Here is a 22,250-nt window from a genome sequence, read left to right on the forward strand (position 1 = left end):
ACAATCTAATGGAGAGTAAATGACACAAAGAATTATAGTGGTTCGGCCCCAGTGATTGGTAATGACCTACGTCCACTTGATACTATTATTTATATTGAGCTTCAAAGGTGTGATCAAAGAACTAGGGTTCCTGAGTTTCACAGACCTTAGAAGGAGAAAACAATACAAACGATGGATAATAGTAATGCAATTCGGAAAAAGATCAATAGATCCCCGCTTGAGCTATTTCTTGTATATTTATAGGCTCAAGGAAGGTTACAGGAGTTAATTAATCATATCTTTCCTTAATAAACGGATCTTCAGGTTATAATGAAGAGATATTCTCGGAAATCATTACAACTGTACAGATTTACACTTAAATAAATGGAGTATACGACCAGGCTGGTCGTATATAAAACTTGAACTCCGCATATGGAAATATCTCTGGTCGATAGGCGAGTAGCATCTCTACCACGTATCGAAAATTCTTGCCACGTCATCAACAGCTATTTTTTGGATAAACAATTGTAGAGTCCCAGAATATTTACTTAACTAGCTAGATAGTAGTAGTAGTAGTAGTAGTTAGTATTAGTTTGTAGTATCTTAGATTCCGTGGATTTTGGTTCAAGTCGGGACTTAGTTGGAAACTCATAGCAATAGTTATGAATTTTATAAGTTTAACCTATAGTTTAAGAAATTAATTATAACATAAGGTTTGATTAATATTGCTGGTCCTAGGTGTATTATTTATTATAACCTAAGGTTTAGATAAATCCAATAAGAATATGACACTTGTCATAAGCATGATTATTAGGGAATTAGAGTTTGTTATTTTATGGTTAGTTAAGAAATTTGTGGATTAGGTTGTTATTTAGATAATTAAATAGATTTTCCCGTAACTTTAGGGTACTGTAACTTCCAATCTATTTTTGACCTAGTTATATTATGAATTTCTAAAAATAGTATTTCTAGAAAGTTGTAGATAATTAAATTAGCTTTCTAACAATATAAAGATGGTCTAAATTGGAGTTCTATAGCTCTAATTATGTTGATTTTACTATAGGTGAGTTTAGAGTTACGAGATTTAGGAAGTTAGAAGTTAGGATTCTATTTTTTTTTATTTTTATCTTTAATTTTTAAAACAAGCTTTGACTCCTTAGACCTACCTCTGAATGATTTGACCGAGTCATAAGCCTTTGATTGATGAATATTCAAATATTTTCAATTAAATTCATTATTTTTATTCAAAATCAAAAAGAATATTTTTATTCATAGAACTCTATAAATAGGACTTAGAACTCAGCCCTTCCATTCATTCTTCAACTGTGATCAGACTCCAAGGTGCTAGTGAGACCTTAAGAGTGATAAACACTTGGGTTGGGAAAAGCTTTGCCATTATTAAGCTTTATCAAATACTTGGGAAGTGAGGTTTAGTGTATTTCGGTATTGGAGTTAGACCAATCCATAAGGTCAATTAAGGTACTCTTATTCTTTAAGTTCAATCCTTTAAAACTCTTTAGTTTTCTTAGTTTCTTTTATTCAGATCCTAACTTTCGTTATTGGTTCTTGATTAGGTTCTTGAAACTTAAGTTCTTTCTTGGTAAGTTTCTTCTTGATGGTTTAGTTCCACATTCATTCTTTATTCTTAAGAAATACTCACCATTTGTATTGTTGGTTTTAGGAGTGTTCCAAATCCCGTCTTTTTTCTCAAATATCCCAGTGTTGGTAAGGAAAATAGGATAGATCTTGTATGCTTGTATGATATGATATGCTTATATGTTATGTTTATGTATAATATGTTATGATAAGTTTATGTTATAATATGTTATGGTATGTGTTTTATGTTATCTAGGGTTCATAGTTGCTTAGCTAGCAAGCCCTAGTGTTTATCATTTTCATGGTTTAGAGTTATGGTTTACCCTACCTCAGATATTAGACAGAGGACCTAGATGGGTTATCATATACTACCATGTGATCTAACCTACCTCAGATATTAGACAGGAGACCTAGATGGTTTATCGCATGCCATGTTAATGAGTTAATGACCATTAATATTGTAGTCCTATATGGTATATGTTTTTATAGCCATATGTTTTATAGTGTATGCTTATGATATATGATATATGTTTTTATAGTCATATGTTTTATAGTTTAGGTTTATGATGTAGTTTTATGCTTATGATATATGATGTATGTTTTTAGTAGATTTTCCTTGCTGGGCATTAGGCTCATTCCTTTATTTTTAGTGTAATGCAGGAAACTAGACACGGAGGCGAAAGGATTCTTGGAAGCTTGGCATGTGTGTTGAGGATGAATGGACTAAGTGGACTGCGTGTCGATCGAGGATGGCGTTATTTTTAGTTTTTTTTTTAAATTATGTTTCTATGTAATTTCCGCATTTAGTTTTGTACAAAATTTTATTTAGTTTAAAATTATGTTTTATGTTTTAAATAATGGGTACCCATACCAAAATTCTATTTTTACTTTGTAATTTTCACAATATTATGTTAAAGTTTTAATAAAGTTATGATTATTTCTTATGTATATGTTCTTCAAAGTAATAGCTATGTTTAGTAGTTCTAATGGTCCAAGGTCGTAGAATAGTTGGGTCGTTACAAAAACTCAGACCAAGAATGTAACGCCCTACTACCTTAGAGTCGTTACTAAGTGAGTTTTAAACGTGCATTCAACTCACTAATCGAGGTTTTAAGACAAAAGTGTAATTTAAACCATCATCAGAGTCATAAACTTTGAAAATAACCATTTACTAAAAATTACAAAATGTTTAACCTTTGGGATCCCAAAATACTGTTTAGAAATATTTACAACTCAAAAATATAATCAGAGTCGGCTAGACGACAAAATTAAGGTTTAGTACAATCATCTCCCAAAAATACCCCTGGCCGTGGCAGCCAGGCAGGCCAAATATGTACGCGCCGCCTCACGCTCTCTGTACTCATGGTTGGTCGACTTTCCCCTTGCCCTTACCTGCATCATAGAGCACCCGTGAACCGAAGCCCAGCAAGAAAACCCTCACAAGCAAATAACATATGTATATTACACGCTTAATGTAAAAACATGCCACCATCAGGCTAAACACATACGACCATGTCGTCCCAGGCGCTTACCAGGCCCTAGGTTCGCGGTCCACACCGTGAGGATATCCTAGGTATCCTTTAGGGTCTCGCCCTGGCAACTCGCACTCCGCGTGCTAAACGCTGCTCCCGGCCCCTTGCCGTTCTCGGCCTTCGTCGTTCCTGGCCGTCGCCATTCCTGGCTCTCGTCATTCATTCATTTATATGTACACATAATATAACTAAATAGATACTTAAACACATACAAATTCAATCATAGGGCTACGCCCTGCAACACAGTCATATAGGGCCGAGCCCTGCAACACAATCATATAGGGCCGGCCCTGCAACACAAGCTCTATGAGAACAGTGGTTTTCTTACCTGTATCCCGAGCTTTCCAAGCACTGATGTCCCGAGCACAGTCCCCTAGTACGAGCCTCGCTGAAACCCTAGTCACAACGCACCAACAATATCCATCCATCAAGTTCTAATCCATTAAATAACTTTGGGTCATAATTCTAGTCTCCGGGACATTGAATTCTATCAATCCGGGTGATAAAATCCATCCCGAACCTTAACTATTCACTACACCAAACATCTATTTCCATAACACAAGAAGATAAGACTATTTAAAAAGTATTATAGTAAGGATGGTTAAAAAGTGGTAAAGTACAAAACCAAATGAAAAAAAGGCAGCACCTTTAGGAACTCTCGCTAAATAATATAGTCTCTCTCAAAAAAAATTCACATGTAAAATAAAATAAAATATAGAAGAAAGAAAACCCTTTCTCCCACCCGATCCCTATACTTTCCTTTCTCCCTCTCTCTATCGCATTTTTTCTGCTAGGCCCGAACGACGACGGCAGGGGCTCGGGGAATGGTGGTCGACGGCGGCAAGGGGGTCGGGGTCGGGCTGTTCGGCGGCAGGTGGCTCGGAGCTGGGCTCGACAGCAACGACTGGTGGCTCGGGGCTAGGCTCGACGGTGGGTGGGGGGGTCTCGGGTCCGGGCTCGACGGCGCAGGGGCTGGGCAAGACGTGGAGGCTTGGGGGCTCGTTAGGGCAGGTGCATCAGTGGGGTTCGATCGTGGCAGAGTATGTGAAGAAATGTGTTATGGAAATGGCGAAGAAATGAATGGTGAGCAAGACTTATAAAAATTTAAAATGGCGAAGATGAAGGCCTTGAGAAGTTGGAGGAAACTGTAATAAGCACAAAGCATATTGCACTGACAGTTAATGAAGAACTAGATCTGCACACCAGACTTATTGTATGGGTTTTGTCTCTGATATTTCACCTTGATTGTTTATATTTTAAAATGTACTCTGCTCTGTACAAGTAATAATGCAACTATGTTGTTGTGCAGGATGACTTGGACTACCATGTGGATACTACAGACTCTAGGCTGCGGGTAATAATCTCATTGCTCATATAATTCTAATAAGCCTTAAGTTGCTTGTTTCAACTGCATGTGCTTTACTTTTATACCTTCAGTCTGCGGTCCTGTCCTTAGTCAAAACTTGTTAGTGCCTGATTTGACATAGTTTAAGAATATTTGGAATTCTTGGAGTCATCTCCAAATAATTGGATGAATCGACCTGGAAGGAAGCCAAAGAGAGAAAAGAAAATGCATATATCTAAAGACTACTAAATTACCACCTGTAAATCATTATTAGTTGCTTACTTTTGTTAAGAAACTATCACACTAAAAGAATCCTCAACAAAAGATGATATTTTTGCTGAAAATGTTGTGTTCATATGTCGAATTCTGAAACTAACATCATCTTTATCTTTGTTATCTATTTTACTTAAATAGAGTAAAATTTTATGTTCATACATCGAAATCTGAAACCAACACCTTATGTTCGTTACTGTTATACAAAAACAGAGTAAAACATTGTGCTCTTAAATGGCTTGCAAAAGACTTGTCTAAATGGCTTTTTAAAGAAAATATATATTTTTTGGGGTATACTTGGTTATAACTAAACTTTACTTTTCTTTTAAAGGTACATTGATATGATTTCCAATCCTGAAGTAGCTGATGTATTTCGGAAGAGAGCAAAGGTAAGTTAGGCTGAGGAGTAATTAAAGACCTTTTAGTTATTTAAAGTATATGTTCTTTCCAGAAATAGTATTTTTATTAACTTGAGGACCTTAGAACTATCTTACATGATTGCTTCAAGTGTACTTAGCTTCTGATAAAGTATTTGAATAGACAAAAATAGCATTAAATGACCTTTCCTGAGTTGAAGCACGGTTCATTGGATTTTATTTTTTTCTAAAAGAAAGGTTACAGGGTTATAATTTCTATATTAAGTTCCTTAACAGCATTAACACTTAAGGAGATAATTTATTTATGCAAGTTATGGATATTTTATCTTTCTTTTGAACAAATTTGCTCTAAATATTAGAGTGCTTACGGTGGTTGAATGTATTTAGCAATTATGGAGTTGTTGAAAACTTGAGCAAAAGAAGGATGGTATACCAAGTTGTTTCTAGTTTGGGCATTTTGAAATATACATATATAAATTCAATATTGTTCCCTAGATAGAGTGGTTGAGGCATCTTGCTGTTTATACATTAAAGATGTTTTGCTATTTTTTCTTTTTGGTGGATTAGATTGTATCAGAGTTATGCAAGACAGTGGAATCTTTTGGATTTCTCGAAGTTGAAACTCCAGTTCTACAGGTTTGTGGATTTTCTAACCATTTTATGGTCATATGGTTCATATCAAGATTTAGCATTTCTGTAATGGAATTTGACTTTATAGTTTGGCTGAGTTCTTATGTAAGATTACTGTTACTTCTGGTGATGCTTGTTCAATTGCTTAGCTTTTGTTCTTGGCCAAGATACAACTTATAGAATACCCTATTCTATAATTTTTAAAAAAGATAATGTCTAGTTTATTGTAAAGATGACTGGAGGTTGAACTGTTGAAATGCTTAGCTGGGAATTCTTTTGGTTCATATTTTATAAATTTTGATTAACTGTATTCATTTCCAGGAATAGTTTTTACTTTTTCTGTATATGACAATTTTTTGGTGCCTTAATTTACATACATTAGTATTGTTTCTATTTGAAGGTTGGTTTTTAATTGACTTAATCAACTAGGGAGCAGCTGGTGGAGCAGAAGCAAGACCATTTGTTACCTACCATAATTCGCTAGGAAGGGATCTTTATTTGAGGATAGCAACAGAGCTCCACTTGAAGAGGATGCTGGTGAGGATTTAAAGTATATTCATTTTCTTTCGAGTGCTATACTAACATGCATAATCTCTTCAACCGCCCTCTGGTATTTCCAAGGTGTAATTTCTCCAGTTTAACTTGGTCATTTTCCCGAAGCTGCTTTCTAATTTTTATTCATTAGTTTGTCTGTATATGTCAGAATTTATCACTTCCATGGCAGTATTGTTTTGCTAAGCAAGTTTTTTCTGTGTAAAGATTTTATATAACATTCGCTGTTTCCAATGTAGATTTCTCAAGGCTGACAGCATTTATAAGAAATTCATTTGTCTTTTAATGATAATTCTTGAGCTCTTCTTTATATCTATACAAGAGAACACATACAGACAAATTCTTATCCGTCTCTATGCCTACACCAAATTTCTCCTCTTTATAGATTTTACTTTTTTTTTAAATTGGTTTATATAACTATTCCCATTCATTAGTTTATTAAAGTTCTCATTTCTTACAATATATATATATATGTATAAATGTATATATTTACTTTTCTCTCCATATTATTTTTAATCTTTTGCACTAAAATTAAATCTCTGTGGATGACAGGTTGGAGGATTTGAAAAAGTTTATGAGATTGGTCGAATATTCAGAAATGAAGGGATTTCAAATCGTCACAATCCATAGTTTAAAGCAATGAAATGGAGCATAAGATTAAGGCCTGGAAGATTTTTCACAGTTCCTGTAAGATTGGAGGCTTTTTTATTTCCTTCTTTCTTGGACTAGGAAACTTGAGACTTACAGTTTTTCTTAACTTACAATTTGTCCTCTTATTGGCATGGATATCTGAACCCTCATTTGTTTTTTAATTTAGGAGGAACTGAGAGCACCGTATAAGTCAATACAGTGAAATATCTTTAGTCATTGAGTTGTAGGATTAGACAAGTAGAAAAGTACAGGACATCTTTATTATTTACAATGAAATGGGGAAGGACTTGGATTGATGGTATGTGAGACTGTTATCTAGGTCGGACATGTTCATCTGTTATAGTTTATATAAAATTTACTGACTTTTAATTATTTATTTTAAATTTTTTTATTGGTCATTTTGTTTATAAGAAAAATGATAACTGATATTGCTCTTTTATTTGTAGATTGCATGTCATGACCCTTAAGTCATGTTCTCCTATAGTTGGTGTCGACGTGATGTCCTTTGATACAGAAAGAGAAGTCTTGCTAGCTTGGAGGGTATTAGTTTTGCATTGCTTTTCTTTTATGAAAATGAAAAGTGTTTGTTAATACTGTTAAGGTGCATTTGTTATGAATCTGTTCTCAATATTTATATCTTATTTTTCATACTTTTAGGGATTTTCATTTATAGGTTCCTTTTCATTTCACTCTTATGGTGGGAGCTCTAGCTTCAGAAAACTATTTCTCTTGCCATAGTGAAACATAATGTTCATTCTAGTCTGGAAAAGCAATCAGACAAACAAGCAAGTTTTGGGGATTAACTTGAACTTGAACCCACCAAGCAAGTTTTGGGGATTTATGCTGGGATATTAGAGCACACATGTGTTTTTGGACTTGCATTTCTGAGCACTGAGATATATAAATGATAAGAAGGCATAATTTTGTAAGTGTATTTTTTATTTGTCTTGGCTTTTTTTTTTTTTTTTGGATTTGAAATGAGAAAGAACTAAAATTGTTTGATGGCCAAAGACAGAATAATCTATATATACATACATATACTATATATATATACTATAGTACTCTCTTGCATATCCTCAAAGTTGGTCAGCCATAGATTTTGATGGCTAGAATTTGCCACTGATATGAATTGCTATGTGTTTTTTGACTTTGGATTGAAGTTTTAGTGCCATATTGTGGATACGTTCCTCTGTTTTCATGTGATTTATTTTTTATGCATCTGGTTTAAATTTCAATTCTATTACTATTGATCCTAAATTAAGTTTATGATTTCATGGGTTGTGTTGAAATGCCTATTCTCAAGTGTTCCCTCATTTGCTTCTGCCTTATTTTTGTGCATGCATATTTAATGCTTATTTCTATTCTTGCTTGTTAATTTATTGGAACATATATAATACAGTACTAATTGAATATATTTATTTATATATATTGTTATGAGAACACTCCTTGCACTCATGTCCATGGTATATATAGTTTCTCATTGTTTTAAACATTGATTTATGTTTCTGCTTGTGTATTTCTCTCTTGTTTTGGACATTTAGCATTAGCTAGTTAGATTAAGTTTATTTTTCATTAAAAATATTAATTTATAATAGAAAAACTTGTTTTAAATAATTGGGTGAATATTTTATAATGTTATCTAATGGTGATCATATTTTATTTTCTCTGTTTATGACATTTTAAATATGTTTTTTCTTCTTCTATTTGTTTAGTGTACATTATTCTATATTAAAAATATCCCCTTTCCATTTTCTTTATTGTAATTTTAAAATAAATTGTAGAAGTTATGGAAGGATTGGTGCCAATTACCATTTAGCTTTCATTCATATTTGGGCTTGCAGCAATATTGAAATAACAACCACATGGAACTAATGATTTGATCTGACCCAATGATTTTGATCCCTTATTGGGGTGCTTTTGGTGCACTTTTCATCAACTAAAACTTGTTATGGATTCACTTATATGGGTATTTTGGCTAACAGTAAGCAATAGTGTAGATAATTCTCTTATCTTGTTGGTACATATTGACAGAGTTTCAAGTTCTGCAATCAATTCTTCTAAACATGCATTTTGACCATTGAGCATACAAACACATTTCACAACCTGTTTTAAGTGGCATATTTTGGTTCTTTAGTAGTTGGTTTATATGTTTATACTTAATGTTTTATACTTATTTTTGCTTCTATTTTTATGGGTATGTTTTATTTAGGGTTTTAGCTCACATTTCTTGAGATCAATACTGAAAATCCTTTGGGAATGCATGTAGGTTTTAGTTCTTTTTTTTATCTTCTTTCTATTTTTTTTTATGGGGATAACTTGAATTTTAAGTAAGTCTGGTGCTTATACAATTTCTAAAGTATATTTTAGCTGTGCAGGGTGAGCTTGCAATCGCCTTTGGTGAGCTGTTGAGGAAATTATGGTCCTCAGGGCGAACTACAATTGCACCACGTGTTTTCAAGGGAAAATTAGCTCGATTTGCTCCCCAGTTCAGTGGCTATAACCAGCATGATTCTCAAGTTAGTATTGTATATTAAATAATAATCGCAAAGCTTTCAATACTGAATACTTCAATGTTTAATGTATTTTTATGTCCTGATGTTTATTTTTGGGAGAAATTTTAGCGCATGAAGTTGGAGAAATCAATCAGTTATTTATGTTTATAGTACTCTGGTTTTGGACTTGTGCTTGCAGATGATACTGGGACTAAGTCTAAGTTTTGCTTTTATTTTTTCTCAGCCTTTTTAAATTGGGCAAATGCTTTTCTTACTAATATTTAGTCACTTCATTGAGCTGATGATTTTAAAATTAAAACCTCTTTGTGTGGCTTCAGCAAACAAAATTGTATTGTGCTTATCTGTACTTTATGACGTTAGGGTCTGTTAGATATGTTTTGTATGATTAGTTTGTCCATATTGCAAATGAGATAAACCATTCAGGGTAGTTTACATGTAGCACACATACATGTATATATAATATGGGGTCGTCACAACAGGATTTGTTTCACTATCAATCGAGAAATCAATTTTGACTTCTTGATTTTAATCTATAGTCCACCATATATCACCTTTATCCATATATCATCAATCCCCAAAAAATTTAAATACTACTTTTCATACAAATTATTTGTTCCTATCAATAGGCTAAAGAAGCATACTGATTGAACTGACTCCTATATATATATAAATATATTTTTATAGTTTACTCTTTTTTACGATCACTATATTGCTTCATGTCATAAAATTTTCTCTTTGCAGGAACTTCTTGCATTCTTGTTGGATGGACTGCATGAGGATTTAAATCGTGTTAAACGAAAATCTTACATAGAAGCAAAGGATTCAGATGGTCGCCCAGATAAGGAAGTTGCCGTTGAGTGTTGGAAAAATCACAGGGCCCGGAATGACTCATTGATAGTGGATGTTTGCCAGGTGAGTGGGAATTAAAGTATTCTTTCTTGAAAGCTATATTTCTTCTTTCCTTGAACCATAAGCATTTATTTTTTCCTGTACTGGTACAAAAGTATTTTCTTCTCTTACAATGTTTATATGTTAATGGTCAGGGTCAATATAAGTCGACACTGGTTTGCCCAGCATGTGGAAAGATTTCAATCACTTTTGATCCCTTCATGTATTTGTCGTTGCCTCTACCTTCAACTGCAACTCGGCAAATAACCGTGACTATGTTTTACGGCGATGGAAGTGGTCTTCCTATGCCATACACTGTTAGTTTGCTAAAGCAAGGTTGCTGTAAAGATCTTAGTGAACAACTAAGTAATGCTTGTTGCTTGAATGCCGATGAGATTCTTCTGCTTGCAGAGGTAAATTTGGTTTCCATTGATATCTGCTACAATTTATTTTATTTATTCCCTTATTTTTAGTTCTAGTGGTTGAGTAACTATAATTTCGATTGCCAGGTTTATGAACATAAGATTTTTCGATATTTGGAAAACCCCTCAGAGCTATTGGCTCCAATTAAGGAGGATAACCATATTGTGGCTTATAGACTTTCTAAAAACGTCGTGGGAAGATCCAGAGTTGAAATAATTCATCGACCACATGAAAAGTAAGCTTGCATCCCTATCCTTATGTAATTGGTAAATAGCACTGGTAAACATGTGATGTACAAACTGGTGTTGCCAATCCATCTATTGAAAAATAGCTTTAACTAAGTAATTTCAGAAGGGGATTATAGTATCAATTAAAATAATTATTGGCCTTACATAAGTAAGACTTGTTCATTAAGAAGCTGAAGTCCGTATGAATAAAGTTCAAGCGCTCCAAGTCAAGTGTTGACTAGATAATACTGGCTATATTATCTGCTTTTGAGAAATATGTGTTTTAATTTTTTGTATCCTAGTCATTTTATGTCTTGGATCATCTACGCAGACTGCTTGTTAGACTTCTGCTGGATTTCCTAACTTAGATAGTTGGATTTTTCAAGTGCCCGTCAGACAGAGTTAAGGGTTGTCAGGGAAAGCTTATCGGTACCCCTTTTGTTACTTATTTAAAAGAGCCAATATGTGGAGCCAATGTTGAAGCCGCTATTACTAGATTGTTGTCACCTTTGAAGAGAACGCGTCCTTCAGTTAAGCTCCAGAATGGTAAGGAAAATGGATTTGAAAAAGAGGTTATTGAAGAACCATCAAACAACTACAATTCTAAGAACCTGTCAATGGATGATGCAGAAGTAGAGGAAAAATCCAGCGAAACGTTATTTCTTTGTGTTGAAAGTAGTAACTTTTAGACTCCTTGAATACTTAAAATAATATTTTGTTGTTGATGACAGTGTTGAATGTTTTAAACTAAATTCTGGATTGTTAATTCAATGTAGAATGTTCTTACTTTTTGTTATTTGCAAATCAAGTTCATTTGATGATGCTAGTATATATTAAAAAGCTAATTTTAATTATATAAAAAAATTTAAAATATAATAGAATAAATTAGTGTTATATAAATAAAATATATAATGAGAATTTAAACATATCTAAATATAACAATAATACGAAAATTGAGTTATAATATCTATTACAATAACACTTTTTATGCAAAGAATTATGTTATGCAAACTTCATTATATAACACAAATAATGTGTTATACTAAAGTGTAGTATAACACAAAAAATGTGTTATACTAAAGTATAGTATAACACAAAAAATGTGTTATATAATTGACTATAAATAACATAATTCAACACTTATCTATATATTAAAATAACACAGAAATTGTGTTATCGTTGACAGTACAATAACACATCTGTATAACACTGATAAAGTGTTATGTAAAGTACCCTGACCTACGATAACATAGTCGGTCTTAACACATCAGAAAGTGTTATCGTATGTTTTGATAACACATTTTCGGTGTTATTAAAAGCATTTTTTCTTGTAGCGATTGAATTCCCGAGCCTAAAGCCTCTTTAAAGCCCAAAAATGCTCTAAGCGTCGTGGCCCTAAGAACCCATGCCGCGACCCCCAGCTCAACCCGAGGCCTTGCCTCATTTCAGCCTACACGCGCCGCGGCCCTTCCTGAAGGGCGCCGCGGTGCGCCTCCATTTCCAGACGCCCTTATGTTCTAAGGGGCCGCGGCTCAGCAAGAACAGCGCCGCGGCCCGACCCCTCGTGCCCAGAAAATCTCACCATTTTTACCACAAAAACCAATCCAATTAACCCCAAAATCAAGCCAACAATCCAAACCATTAATCACAGAAGCTCTACTATGTTTTCAGTAACAGAGCCTAACAAAGAACTAGCTCAAAACCTCATCAAATCTCAAGAATGATCACCCAACACACATGCAAAACTTTGACATTTCAGCAGAAAACCAGCTGCAATTCAACACAACTCAATCATATTAAAGAGCTTACCTTGGGCAGAAGTGAATCCCTAAATCGGTTCTCTAAGCTCCAAGCCTCTAGCTCCCAAAATCCCAGCTGAAACTCCTTAGTCTTGATTAGTTTTCACCAAAATTTCCCTTGCTAAGACTTAAAGAAAATAAAGAGAGAGAAGAGTGTGTCTTTGGGTCGGTTTCTCCAAGTTTCTTAGTACTCCTTTGGTTTTTGTTTTATTTACTTAGCCTCTAAGGTTACCCCAAGGCTCGGGGTACCAAAAACGTCCCCGAGGGCAAAATGGTAAATTTCCCTAAGATTCCCTCCTAAACATTCTATCTTCATATATATCTCCAGATATTTATTTCCATAACCCGATAACCCCATAGAACGTCCAATACCCAAAATACCCCTCGACTCGCCTCGAGTCGGATTTTCGACCCCGTTGTGACTTTCTAGCTAATCGCTCCCTAGGACTGTCTCGGATCGTGCAACACAGATATATCACAAATCTTTCACAATTATTTCAAATATCACATTTATGCCCTCAACGGCTAAAATTACAAACATGCCCCTAATAACCAAACGGGGCCCACATGCATATTTAATTCACCTAGACATGCATCACTAATCACATATTCACACAAATTCGCATATTATAACAATAAATCACTTATTGCCCTCTAGGCACGCTAATCATGGCCCTAAGCCTTATTAGCAAATTTTGGGTCATTACAAGGAACGAGAGTTTGTTTTTGGTCTGTTTCCCCTTCAGTCTATCACCCAAAACCAGAGTCTGAAAATCGTAGGACATCTAACCTATTTTCCTTATTATTTGATTTATTTAATCTGACTTAATTTGTATAAAAACCAAATGACCTTTCTACTCTCAACCTCAAATTTATCCTTAATAATCACTTAAGACCCTTATTGTAATTTCCACCAAAACTAATAGTTTTAACTTTTGTCAATTACACTTTCTATCATAAAACCCATAATTCTACTTGGACCCCCAATACACAACTTATATTACACTTGACCCATAATACCATAAGAAAATAATGTGTGTGGATTACTTGATAGAACACATAAATAAACATGCATCATAAATCATGCATATCATAATTCATATCCTTAAACACATAATGCCATACAATTTACCATAATACCATTACTAGTAAAAGCGGATATTACAGGCTACAACCTATGATAGCTCGAGATGTTCGCATTACCATCGTGTCAGGGGTGATGACTTATGCACAGGTGGTGGAGAAAGCCCTTATTGCAGAGGGCATAGAGAATAAAATCTGGCGCGAGAATGCGGCAAGGAGAGACACTAGGAGTACGGGACCTCCATTTATGGGTTCAGATAGGGGCGAAGGCCTTAGTGATCAGAAAATGAAGGCTCAAGATGCCATTTTAGCTCCAGGCTCTGACAGGAGACCACATGGTATTCAGATAGGTCATCGGGGCGGCAATGAAGGCTGGAGGACCTTTCTAGAGTGCGCCAGATGTAGGAGGCACCATGTGGGAAAATGTCGGGCAAAGGCCTGCTTTTTGTGTGGGATAGTGGGATACTTAAAGAAAGATTTTCCGAGAGCAAGAAAGGAAGAACTAAGGAAGGCAAACAACTTGCCTACAGCTCGAGTGTTCGCATTGACACAGGCAGAGGCCGAGGTCAACCCCTCGGTGGTGACAGGTCAGCTTTCTAGTGCTGAAACCACTTATACTATTTTGTTTGATTCTGGTGCTACACACTCTTTTTTTTATAGTAGGATTATTGATAGACTGTATAGGCCATGTGATTATTATGTTGTAGGGTTCGGAACCTTATTTCCCACTAGAGAGTTAGTAGTTTCCAAGAGATGGGTCAGATCATTGTCAGTGACAGTGGAGGGTTAGAAAGTTTTCAGTTGATTTGATAGAGTTGGTTATGACCGACTTTGACATGATTCTGAGTATGGACGGGTTAGTGAAGTAGGGGGAAACCATAGACTACAAAAAGAAGATGGTAACCTTTGAACCTGAAGGTGAGGACCCCTTTGTACTTTTTGGCACTATGCATGGACCCTGTGTACCTATGATATCAATATTGAGGGCTAAAGATCTATTGCAAGGCGGTTGCATGGGATTCCTAGCCAGTGTGGTAGATACCACTTAGGTCGTGTCAGTGGGACCAGAGGAGACTATACTGGTATGTGAGTTTCCATATGTGTTTCCAGAAGATTTTCCAGGGTTGCCGCCACACAGAGAGATATAGTTTGTTATTGAACTGGCACCAAGGACAGAGCCAGTGTCTAGGGCACCGTATAGAATGGCCCCAGCATAGTTAAAAGAACTATAGGTACAGTTGCAAGAGCTGTTAGACTTGGGTTTTATTAGACCCAACTTCTCACCATGGGGTGTACCAATCTTGTTTGTAAAGAAGATGGATGATTCTCTGAGGATGTGCATTGACTATAGGGAACTAAACAAGTTAACAATCAAGAAAAAGTATCCTCTGCCAAGGATAGATGACCGGTTTGATCAGTAGTAGGGTAAGATGATATTCTAAAAAATAGATCTTCGATTTGGTTATCACCAGCTGAGGATCAAGGAGGGAGATGTACTAAAGACTGCTTTTCGTACCAGATATGAGAATTATGAGCTCTTAGTCATGTCATTTGGTTTGGCTAATGCCCCAGCCGCTTTTATGGATCTGATGAACAAGGTGTTCAAAGATTATCTAGATCGATTTGTGATCGTCTTCATCGATGATATTTTGGTTTATTCTCAGTCAGAGGTAGAACATGAGTAGCATCTCAGGTTGGTTCTACAGAGGCTGAGGGAACACCGATTGTATGTGAATTTTAAGAAATGTGAGTTCTGGTTACCGCAGGTGACTTTTCTTGGTCACATTATTAGTAGGGATGTGATCAAGGTGGACCCAGCTAAGATTAGGGCAGTCAGAGATTGGTCAAGGCCAAGGAACGCCTCAGAGATCAGGAGTTAACTTGGATTGGTAGGTTATTACAGGTGTTTTGTGGAAGGGTTCTCAAGGATTTCTACCTCATTGACGGAACTGACACGCAAGAATTAGAAGTTTGTGTTGTCAGATAAGTGTGAGAACAACTTCCAGGAATTGAAGCGGCGATTGATTACAACTCCAATTTTAAGTCTCCCAATAGATTAGGAGAAGTTTGTGGTGTACTGTGATGCCTCAAGACAGGGTTTGGGTTGTGTTCTTATGAATACGGGGAAGGTGATTGCCTATGCATCATGTTAGTTGAAAGAGTATGAACAGATATATCCCACTCGTGATCTGGAGTTAGCATCAGTGGTCTTTGCATTAAAGGTATGGAGGCATTACCTATATGGGGAGAAGTATGAGATATACACTGACCACAAGAGCTTGAAGTACTTCTTCACACAAAAAGACCTGAATATAAGGCAGAGGCATTGGCTGGAGTTGGTGAAGGATTATGATTGTGAAATCCTATATCACCCAGGAAAGGCCAATGTGGCTGCAAATGCCTTAAGCCGGAAGGGTCCGGGACAGTTATACAGTGCGAGACAAATATCCAAGGAGTTGGTAGAGGATATGACCAGAGTTGGAACAGAGTTGTCGGTGGGCTAGTTGGCAAACATCATGCTACAGTCTACACTGTTGGAAAGGATAAAGGAAAGTCAGTTGGGTGATCCACAACTGAAAAATATCAGAGGAGACGTCCTAGCTGGAGTGGCAAGGGACTATACAATGTCAGATATGGGCTTCCTGAGATACAAGGGTCGGATTTGTGTTCTGATGGACATTGTTATTAGACGGGAGATTCTGGATGAATCCCATACTACCCCTTACTCTTTGCATCCAAGCACCACGAATATGTATCAGGATGTGAGATCGCTATATTGGTGGCCTGGGATGAACAGGGACATGACTGAGTATGTGGCAAGGTGCCTAACCTGTCAACGGGTCAAGGCAGAGCATCAGAGGCTAGCAGGGCTATTACAGCCTCTGGATATTCCAGAGTGGAAATGGGAGGATATCACAATGGGTTTTGTGGTTGGGTTACCCAGAACCGTGGGTCAACATGATTCAGTGTGGGTTATCGTGGATCGATACACCAAATTAGCTGACTTCTTACAAATGAGGACGACTTATACAGTTGACTAGTATGCATATCTCTATGTGAGAGAGATAGTGCGCCTTCATGTGGCCTCGAGGTCTATCGTGTCAGGTCGAGACCCTACATTTACTTCCAAGTTTTGGGGAAGTTTGTAGAAGGCTATGAGTACACAACTGAAGTTTAGTACTGCCTATCATCCTCAGACAGATGGCAATCTGAGAGGATGATACAAATATTAGAGGACATGCTGCGAGCATATGTGCTGGACTTTGAAGGATCCTGGAGTAAGTATTTGCCTTTGATAGAGTTTTCCTACAATAATAGTTATCAGTCGACCATTGGGGTGGCTCCTTATGAGATGTTGTATGGTAGGAAATGTAGATTGCCCATTCATTGGGATGAGACAGGAAAAAGGGAATACTTAGGTTCTGAGGCAGTTCAGAGGACCAATGAGGCTATTGAGAAAATTTGAGCTCGGATGCTCGCTTCTCAGAGTAGACAGAAAAGTTATGCAAACCCGAAGCACAGGAACTTGGAGTTCCAAGTGGGAGACTATGTCTTCCTTAGAGTCTCACCATGGAAAGAGGTGAGGAGATTTGGGAAGAAGGGCAAGTTGAGCCCTAGATTTGTAAAACCGTTTGAGATCCTAGAGAGGATCGGTCAGGTGGCCTATAGGTTGGCCTTACCCCTGACACTCTCTAGTGTGCACAACGTATTTCATATTTCCATGATGAGGAAGTATGTATTAGATGGGACTCATGTGGTGAGCTATGAGGAGCAGCCAGTTCAGATTTTAGATATTATGGAGGAAGGACAAGGTCCTGAGGAACAAGACTATACCTTTGGTTAAGGTATTATGGAGGAACAACAAGGTCAAGGAAGCGACCTGAGAGCTGGAGTCAAATATGTAGAATCAATATCCCGAGCTATTCAGGTAAAATTTCGAGGATGAAATTCCTACAAGGATAGGATAGTTGTAACGTCCCAAATTACCTAATAAGGCTTAGGGCCTTGATTAGGGGGCCAGAATGTCAAATTATGGAAAATTATGTGATATATATGTGTGTCATTATATATTATGTGAGTTATATTATAATATGAGTAGATATGCATATTTAGGTATATTAAATATGCATGTGGGCCCGTTTCTTATTTGAAGGGTAATTTTTGTAATTTGGCCTGTTACGGGTATATTTGGAATATATGTGCATATATGTGATATATGTGTGAGACCACATTATTATGTGGATATATTTGGGTTACTCGACATGAGGCGATCCTAGGGAGCAAGTTAGCGGGAAAGTCACAACGGGACCAAATACTCGACTCGGGGTGAGTCAAGGGTTATTTTGGATATTTAGTGCATTATCAGGATATTGGGTAATGGAGATAAATATTTGAGGATATATTCAGAGTTCGTGAGATTAGGAGGGAATTTTGACCATTTTACCCTCGGGGACATTTTTGGGTACCCCGAGCCCTTGGGATTCACTTAGAGTTACTTGAACTTTAAGTAACCTCTCATAACCGAACAACACAGAAAAACAGAGGAGCTACTCTCTCTCTCTCTCGATTGATTGGGAATTCTTGCAATCTAGGAGGATTGGAAGCTAGCTTAGGCTCAGGATTACTTGGGGAAAAGCTTAGCATCGATTGGGGCAACAGAGGTAACAATTTCTAGCCCTAAATTTGTCTTTTTCTGGTTTTTGGCTGAGTTTTAGAAACTCAATATGAGATTTGATGAGGTTTTGGCCAAGTTTTAGCTTGGGTTTTGATGGTTTTGAGCTGCTGAGTTGATTGGGAACCTTACTTTTGAGATTTAGCTATGTTTGATAGGTTTTTGGTGGATTTTGGCTTGAAGAAAATGGGGAAAATTATGAGTTTTCATGTTGAGGTGCGGCCCTGTTCTTGGGGCGTCGCAGCTCTCATGAAAGTAGGGAGAAGCAGGTGCTGAAAGCCCATTTAAGCCACATCGCCTGTAGTGGCGCGCCGCGGCGTGTGTGGTCCAAAGGAGACCCCTTGGGCTCTCTGACCTGGGGTGGGCCACGGCTCTTTAATTTTGGGTCGTAGCGCTTGAAGGGATTTTGAGCCCCGGGAAGGCTTTGAGTGTGAGAACTCAAACCTAAGAGCTCGGGATTGATCCTGCTACCCAATTTAGTAGAATTTGACGTCCCGGAGGCTAGGAATCGGTCCGAAAGCCTTTATTCGCTCGTTATTGACGAGATTCTATATTTGGTTGTGACTAGGTTACCGCTAGGGGCTCAGAAACCAGGATCGTGCTCAATGGTCATTCTTATTTTACATTACAATCGGACTTGAGGTAAGAAAACTACACCCAATACATGATGTACGTGATTAAGGCTTGGGTCGGTTGTCGAATATAGGCTTGATTAGGGCTTGGTCCCCTATAAATGTGCATGATTATGATTATGCCTATGATTATTTGATTAAGCATGTTGAATGCTCTGTATCTGGATATTTTCCATGTAATGTATGCATGTTTGCACTATCTGATTGAGAAAACATTGAGTTATAAGTCAAGGGAGGCAATAGCACGCTGAGCGCTGGTCGTTGTGGTTGGGCCTAATCAGGGGCACATCATACGCTTGTCCGACCCAATGGTCGTGGAAAATTAAGCGCCAGGTACGCTGGGTCAGCTCCAAGGCTGATTTTGCAGAGGATATGGCAACGAGCCCTGGGGTGACTTATTAGTCTCATATCCTAGGGCATTGGGCCCTAGTATGACTTATTAGTCAGTTAATTAGAGCAACTGGTCCCGATATGACGTTGTAGTCATTTATAAGTAGAATGCATGCATGAGTAGGGTTATTACTGCTAGGCATGCTTATTATGATTCTATGATATATCATTAACTACTTATGAGCATGTTGAAGTTTTCTTGTTGAGTCTTGGCTCACGGGTGCTATGTGGTGCAGGTAAGGGGAAAGAGAAGCTGGATCAGCCATAAGTTGGAGAGCTTCGGTGGCGACGTGTACATATGTGGCTACTCGACCACCACGACCGGATTTTCTCCTTAGATCGACCGGTTTTAATTTTTGGATTGTAATTACATTTTTAAACATTATTTTGGGATCCCATGTATGAACGTAAATATTTTAATGAAATGGTTACGCCTTTTGACCAAAAATTTTAACCCTAAACCATTAATCACGTTTAGTTACACGGTTATGGCCAAATGACTCATTTAGCAAGTCTAGCACTATTTAAAATACACAATGTAACGGTCTTGGCTATCCAGAGGGTTACAATGATATTTTTTAATTATGTTTTTTGTTTTGTTTATATGCTTTAAGGTATATATTTTTAACACACAAAAGAAGATAATAGTTTCTATTTTTTTTTACAGGAGAAGTGAAGTGAACTGCTAGACATTGGATTGTTTTATTAATCTTTTATAAGTTTATATTTTGCTAATTTAATTAGGATTTTAAATTTGTTTAAGCTGATATTAATTGGTCAAATTCAATTAGGTCCAAAGCCTAAACAACTCACAATAATTTTAAATTTCAAACTAAATAACCAAGTAAGAATGTCTATTGTTTTTTTTAACAAACTAAGTCATATTATTAAGAGGTCTAAAGCCTTTTTAAAAAAAAATTATGATAGATGTTATCCAAAAAACGGACGCGGATGATGTGGCAGGCAATTTCTAACACGTGGCTGACACCTGGCAAAATTCTGTTAGAGTATCGACCAGTAAGACATTGCAAGCACGGAGCTGAGTTTTATCACGACCAGCATGGTCGTACATTCCAGATATTTCAAAGATAATCTTATAGAGATCATCGTCATATCCGAGATTATCTCCCATGCTTTACTGAATATCCGATTATTTAGGAAAGAATATCTGTAACTAATTCATGTAATCTTCCTTGAGCCTATAAATAATGAGAAAATAGCTCAAGGAAAGGACTTTTGGCTTTTGCTTATTTAGAATTACATATTCAGGAGACAATTAGAGCTATTATATTACGATTGTACTATTTGTCTCTCTCAGGCTGGTGAAACTCAGAGAACCCTAGTTCTTTGATCACTCCTTCGAGATCTCATATCAATAATAGCTTAAGTGGACATAGGTCATTACCAGTTCTTGGGGCCGAACCACTATAATTCCTTGTGTCCTTTACTGTTTTTGTCATTACATTCATTCCAACACCTCTTTCCACGTCAAGTGTTTTGACTCCGTGTCAGTTGGCCAAATCGAGGGTCAACAATAGAAATAATTTTCTAAAATTTAATTATGTAAGCAAAATAACTTGTATTTTTAAAAGTTTAACAAGGTAGGAAATTGCAAACAAAGTAGGAAAGGTAACAAAAACCGAATTTAAAAAAAAATTGCGATCAAGGCCCCCAATAGGCCCAAACTCAAAACTTGGCCCAATTGTATTCGACACTCAATTAGATTTGCTCCGACCAAATCCGAAATCTAAAACCCGAAAATCAATAAAGTGAAAATTACATGTTATATGGGATTTTTAATAGATTGTGCAAAAATATGGCTTTTTTTCAAGAAAAGTTAATCTATGGCTTTTTTTTTTTAAATTTCACTTTTATGGGTTTAGTTTCCCATATTTTTGTATAAAAGTTTGTTTATGCCATATTTTTACTCGTAATCAAGTTTTATTAATTTGGAATGGTATGTTTGTAATTTGATTATTTTTTTGAGCTTATTTGATTTTTTTATATTAATTTTATATAACTATTTGTATATTAAATTTTTCCATGGTTGTTTTGAAAATGTTTTTTTTTTTAATATGAATTGTGTTTATTATTTTTTTTATTTATTGTAAACATTTTTTTTCCTTTTTTTTAGGTTGTACATTTTTTTTTTCAAAACCTGGGTAAGGTAACCAGCTACTTAATTGATTTTTCAAAGTTATGTAAAAAAAAATCCTACAGCTTGCTTAAATAACATTTATCCAGAGGGGTAACCAGTTACTTGTTTGATTTTTCATATTTATGTAAAAAATAGTCTTAGAGGTTAAATAACATGTATAAGAAGGGGTAACTAGTTACAGTGAGATTAGTAACTTACTGCCATAAGATGGGCAACCAGTTACCATAAGAGGGGTGACAAGTCACTCATATTAGAAATGAAAAGAAACATCACATTTGAAGGAAAAAAAAGAAGAGTAAGTATGATTTAGTAACCTAGGTAACCAGTTACCATATAGAACCCAGAAATATACACACACATCAGAATGTGAAGGTAATCAGTTACCTCCTGAAATATACAAACAAAGAACGTGAAGGTGACCAGTTACCACAGATCTGAAGACACAAAAAAAAAAAAAAAACAGATCTGACCACGAACCAACCTCCTCCGTCGCCTCCGACCACCACCAGAAACCCCCATCCCCTACGCGC

The 22,250-nt window shown here is 36.3% G+C and overlaps 2 protein-coding genes across 3 annotated transcripts; both read left to right on the forward strand.

Annotated features, from left to right (window-relative positions):
• The first annotated feature begins 4,094 nt into the window (after positions 1–4,094).
• LOC133804029 (lysine--tRNA ligase, chloroplastic/mitochondrial-like) lies at positions 4,095–7,185 on the forward strand. Of its 2 annotated transcripts, XR_009878275.1 has the most exons (7): positions 4,095–4,320; positions 4,417–4,461; positions 5,057–5,114; positions 5,670–5,738; positions 6,162–6,269; positions 6,837–6,971; positions 7,102–7,185. XR_009878275.1 is itself a non-coding variant. In XM_062242174.1 (6 exons), exons 2-6 carry the CDS (start codon positions 4,418–4,420, stop codon positions 6,912–6,914), a joined length of 357 nt encoding a protein of 118 aa, XP_062098158.1. In that variant the 5' UTR covers positions 4,095–4,320; position 4,417; the 3' UTR covers positions 6,915–7,123. The 2 variants fall into 2 exon arrangements, 1 of the variants encoding a protein (XP_062098158.1); XM_062242174.1 differs by having other exon boundaries at positions 6,837–7,123.
• Positions 7,186–9,106: 1,921 nt separating this feature from the next.
• On the forward strand, positions 9,107–11,772 carry LOC133804978 (putative ubiquitin carboxyl-terminal hydrolase 11). The gene is made up of 6 exons (XM_062243072.1): positions 9,107–9,197; positions 9,311–9,451; positions 10,190–10,360; positions 10,492–10,749; positions 10,846–10,994; positions 11,373–11,772. The coding sequence occupies exons 1-6, from the start codon at positions 9,192–9,194 to the stop codon at positions 11,437–11,439; spliced, it is 792 nt and encodes a 263-aa protein (XP_062099056.1). The 5' UTR covers positions 9,107–9,191; the 3' UTR covers positions 11,440–11,772.
• Positions 11,773–22,250: the final 10,478 nt, after the last annotated feature.

Source organism: Humulus lupulus, chromosome X (genome assembly GCF_963169125.1).
Source record: "Humulus lupulus chromosome X, drHumLupu1.1, whole genome shotgun sequence".
NCBI classification, from domain to species: domain Eukaryota; kingdom Viridiplantae; phylum Streptophyta; class Magnoliopsida; order Rosales; family Cannabaceae; genus Humulus; species Humulus lupulus.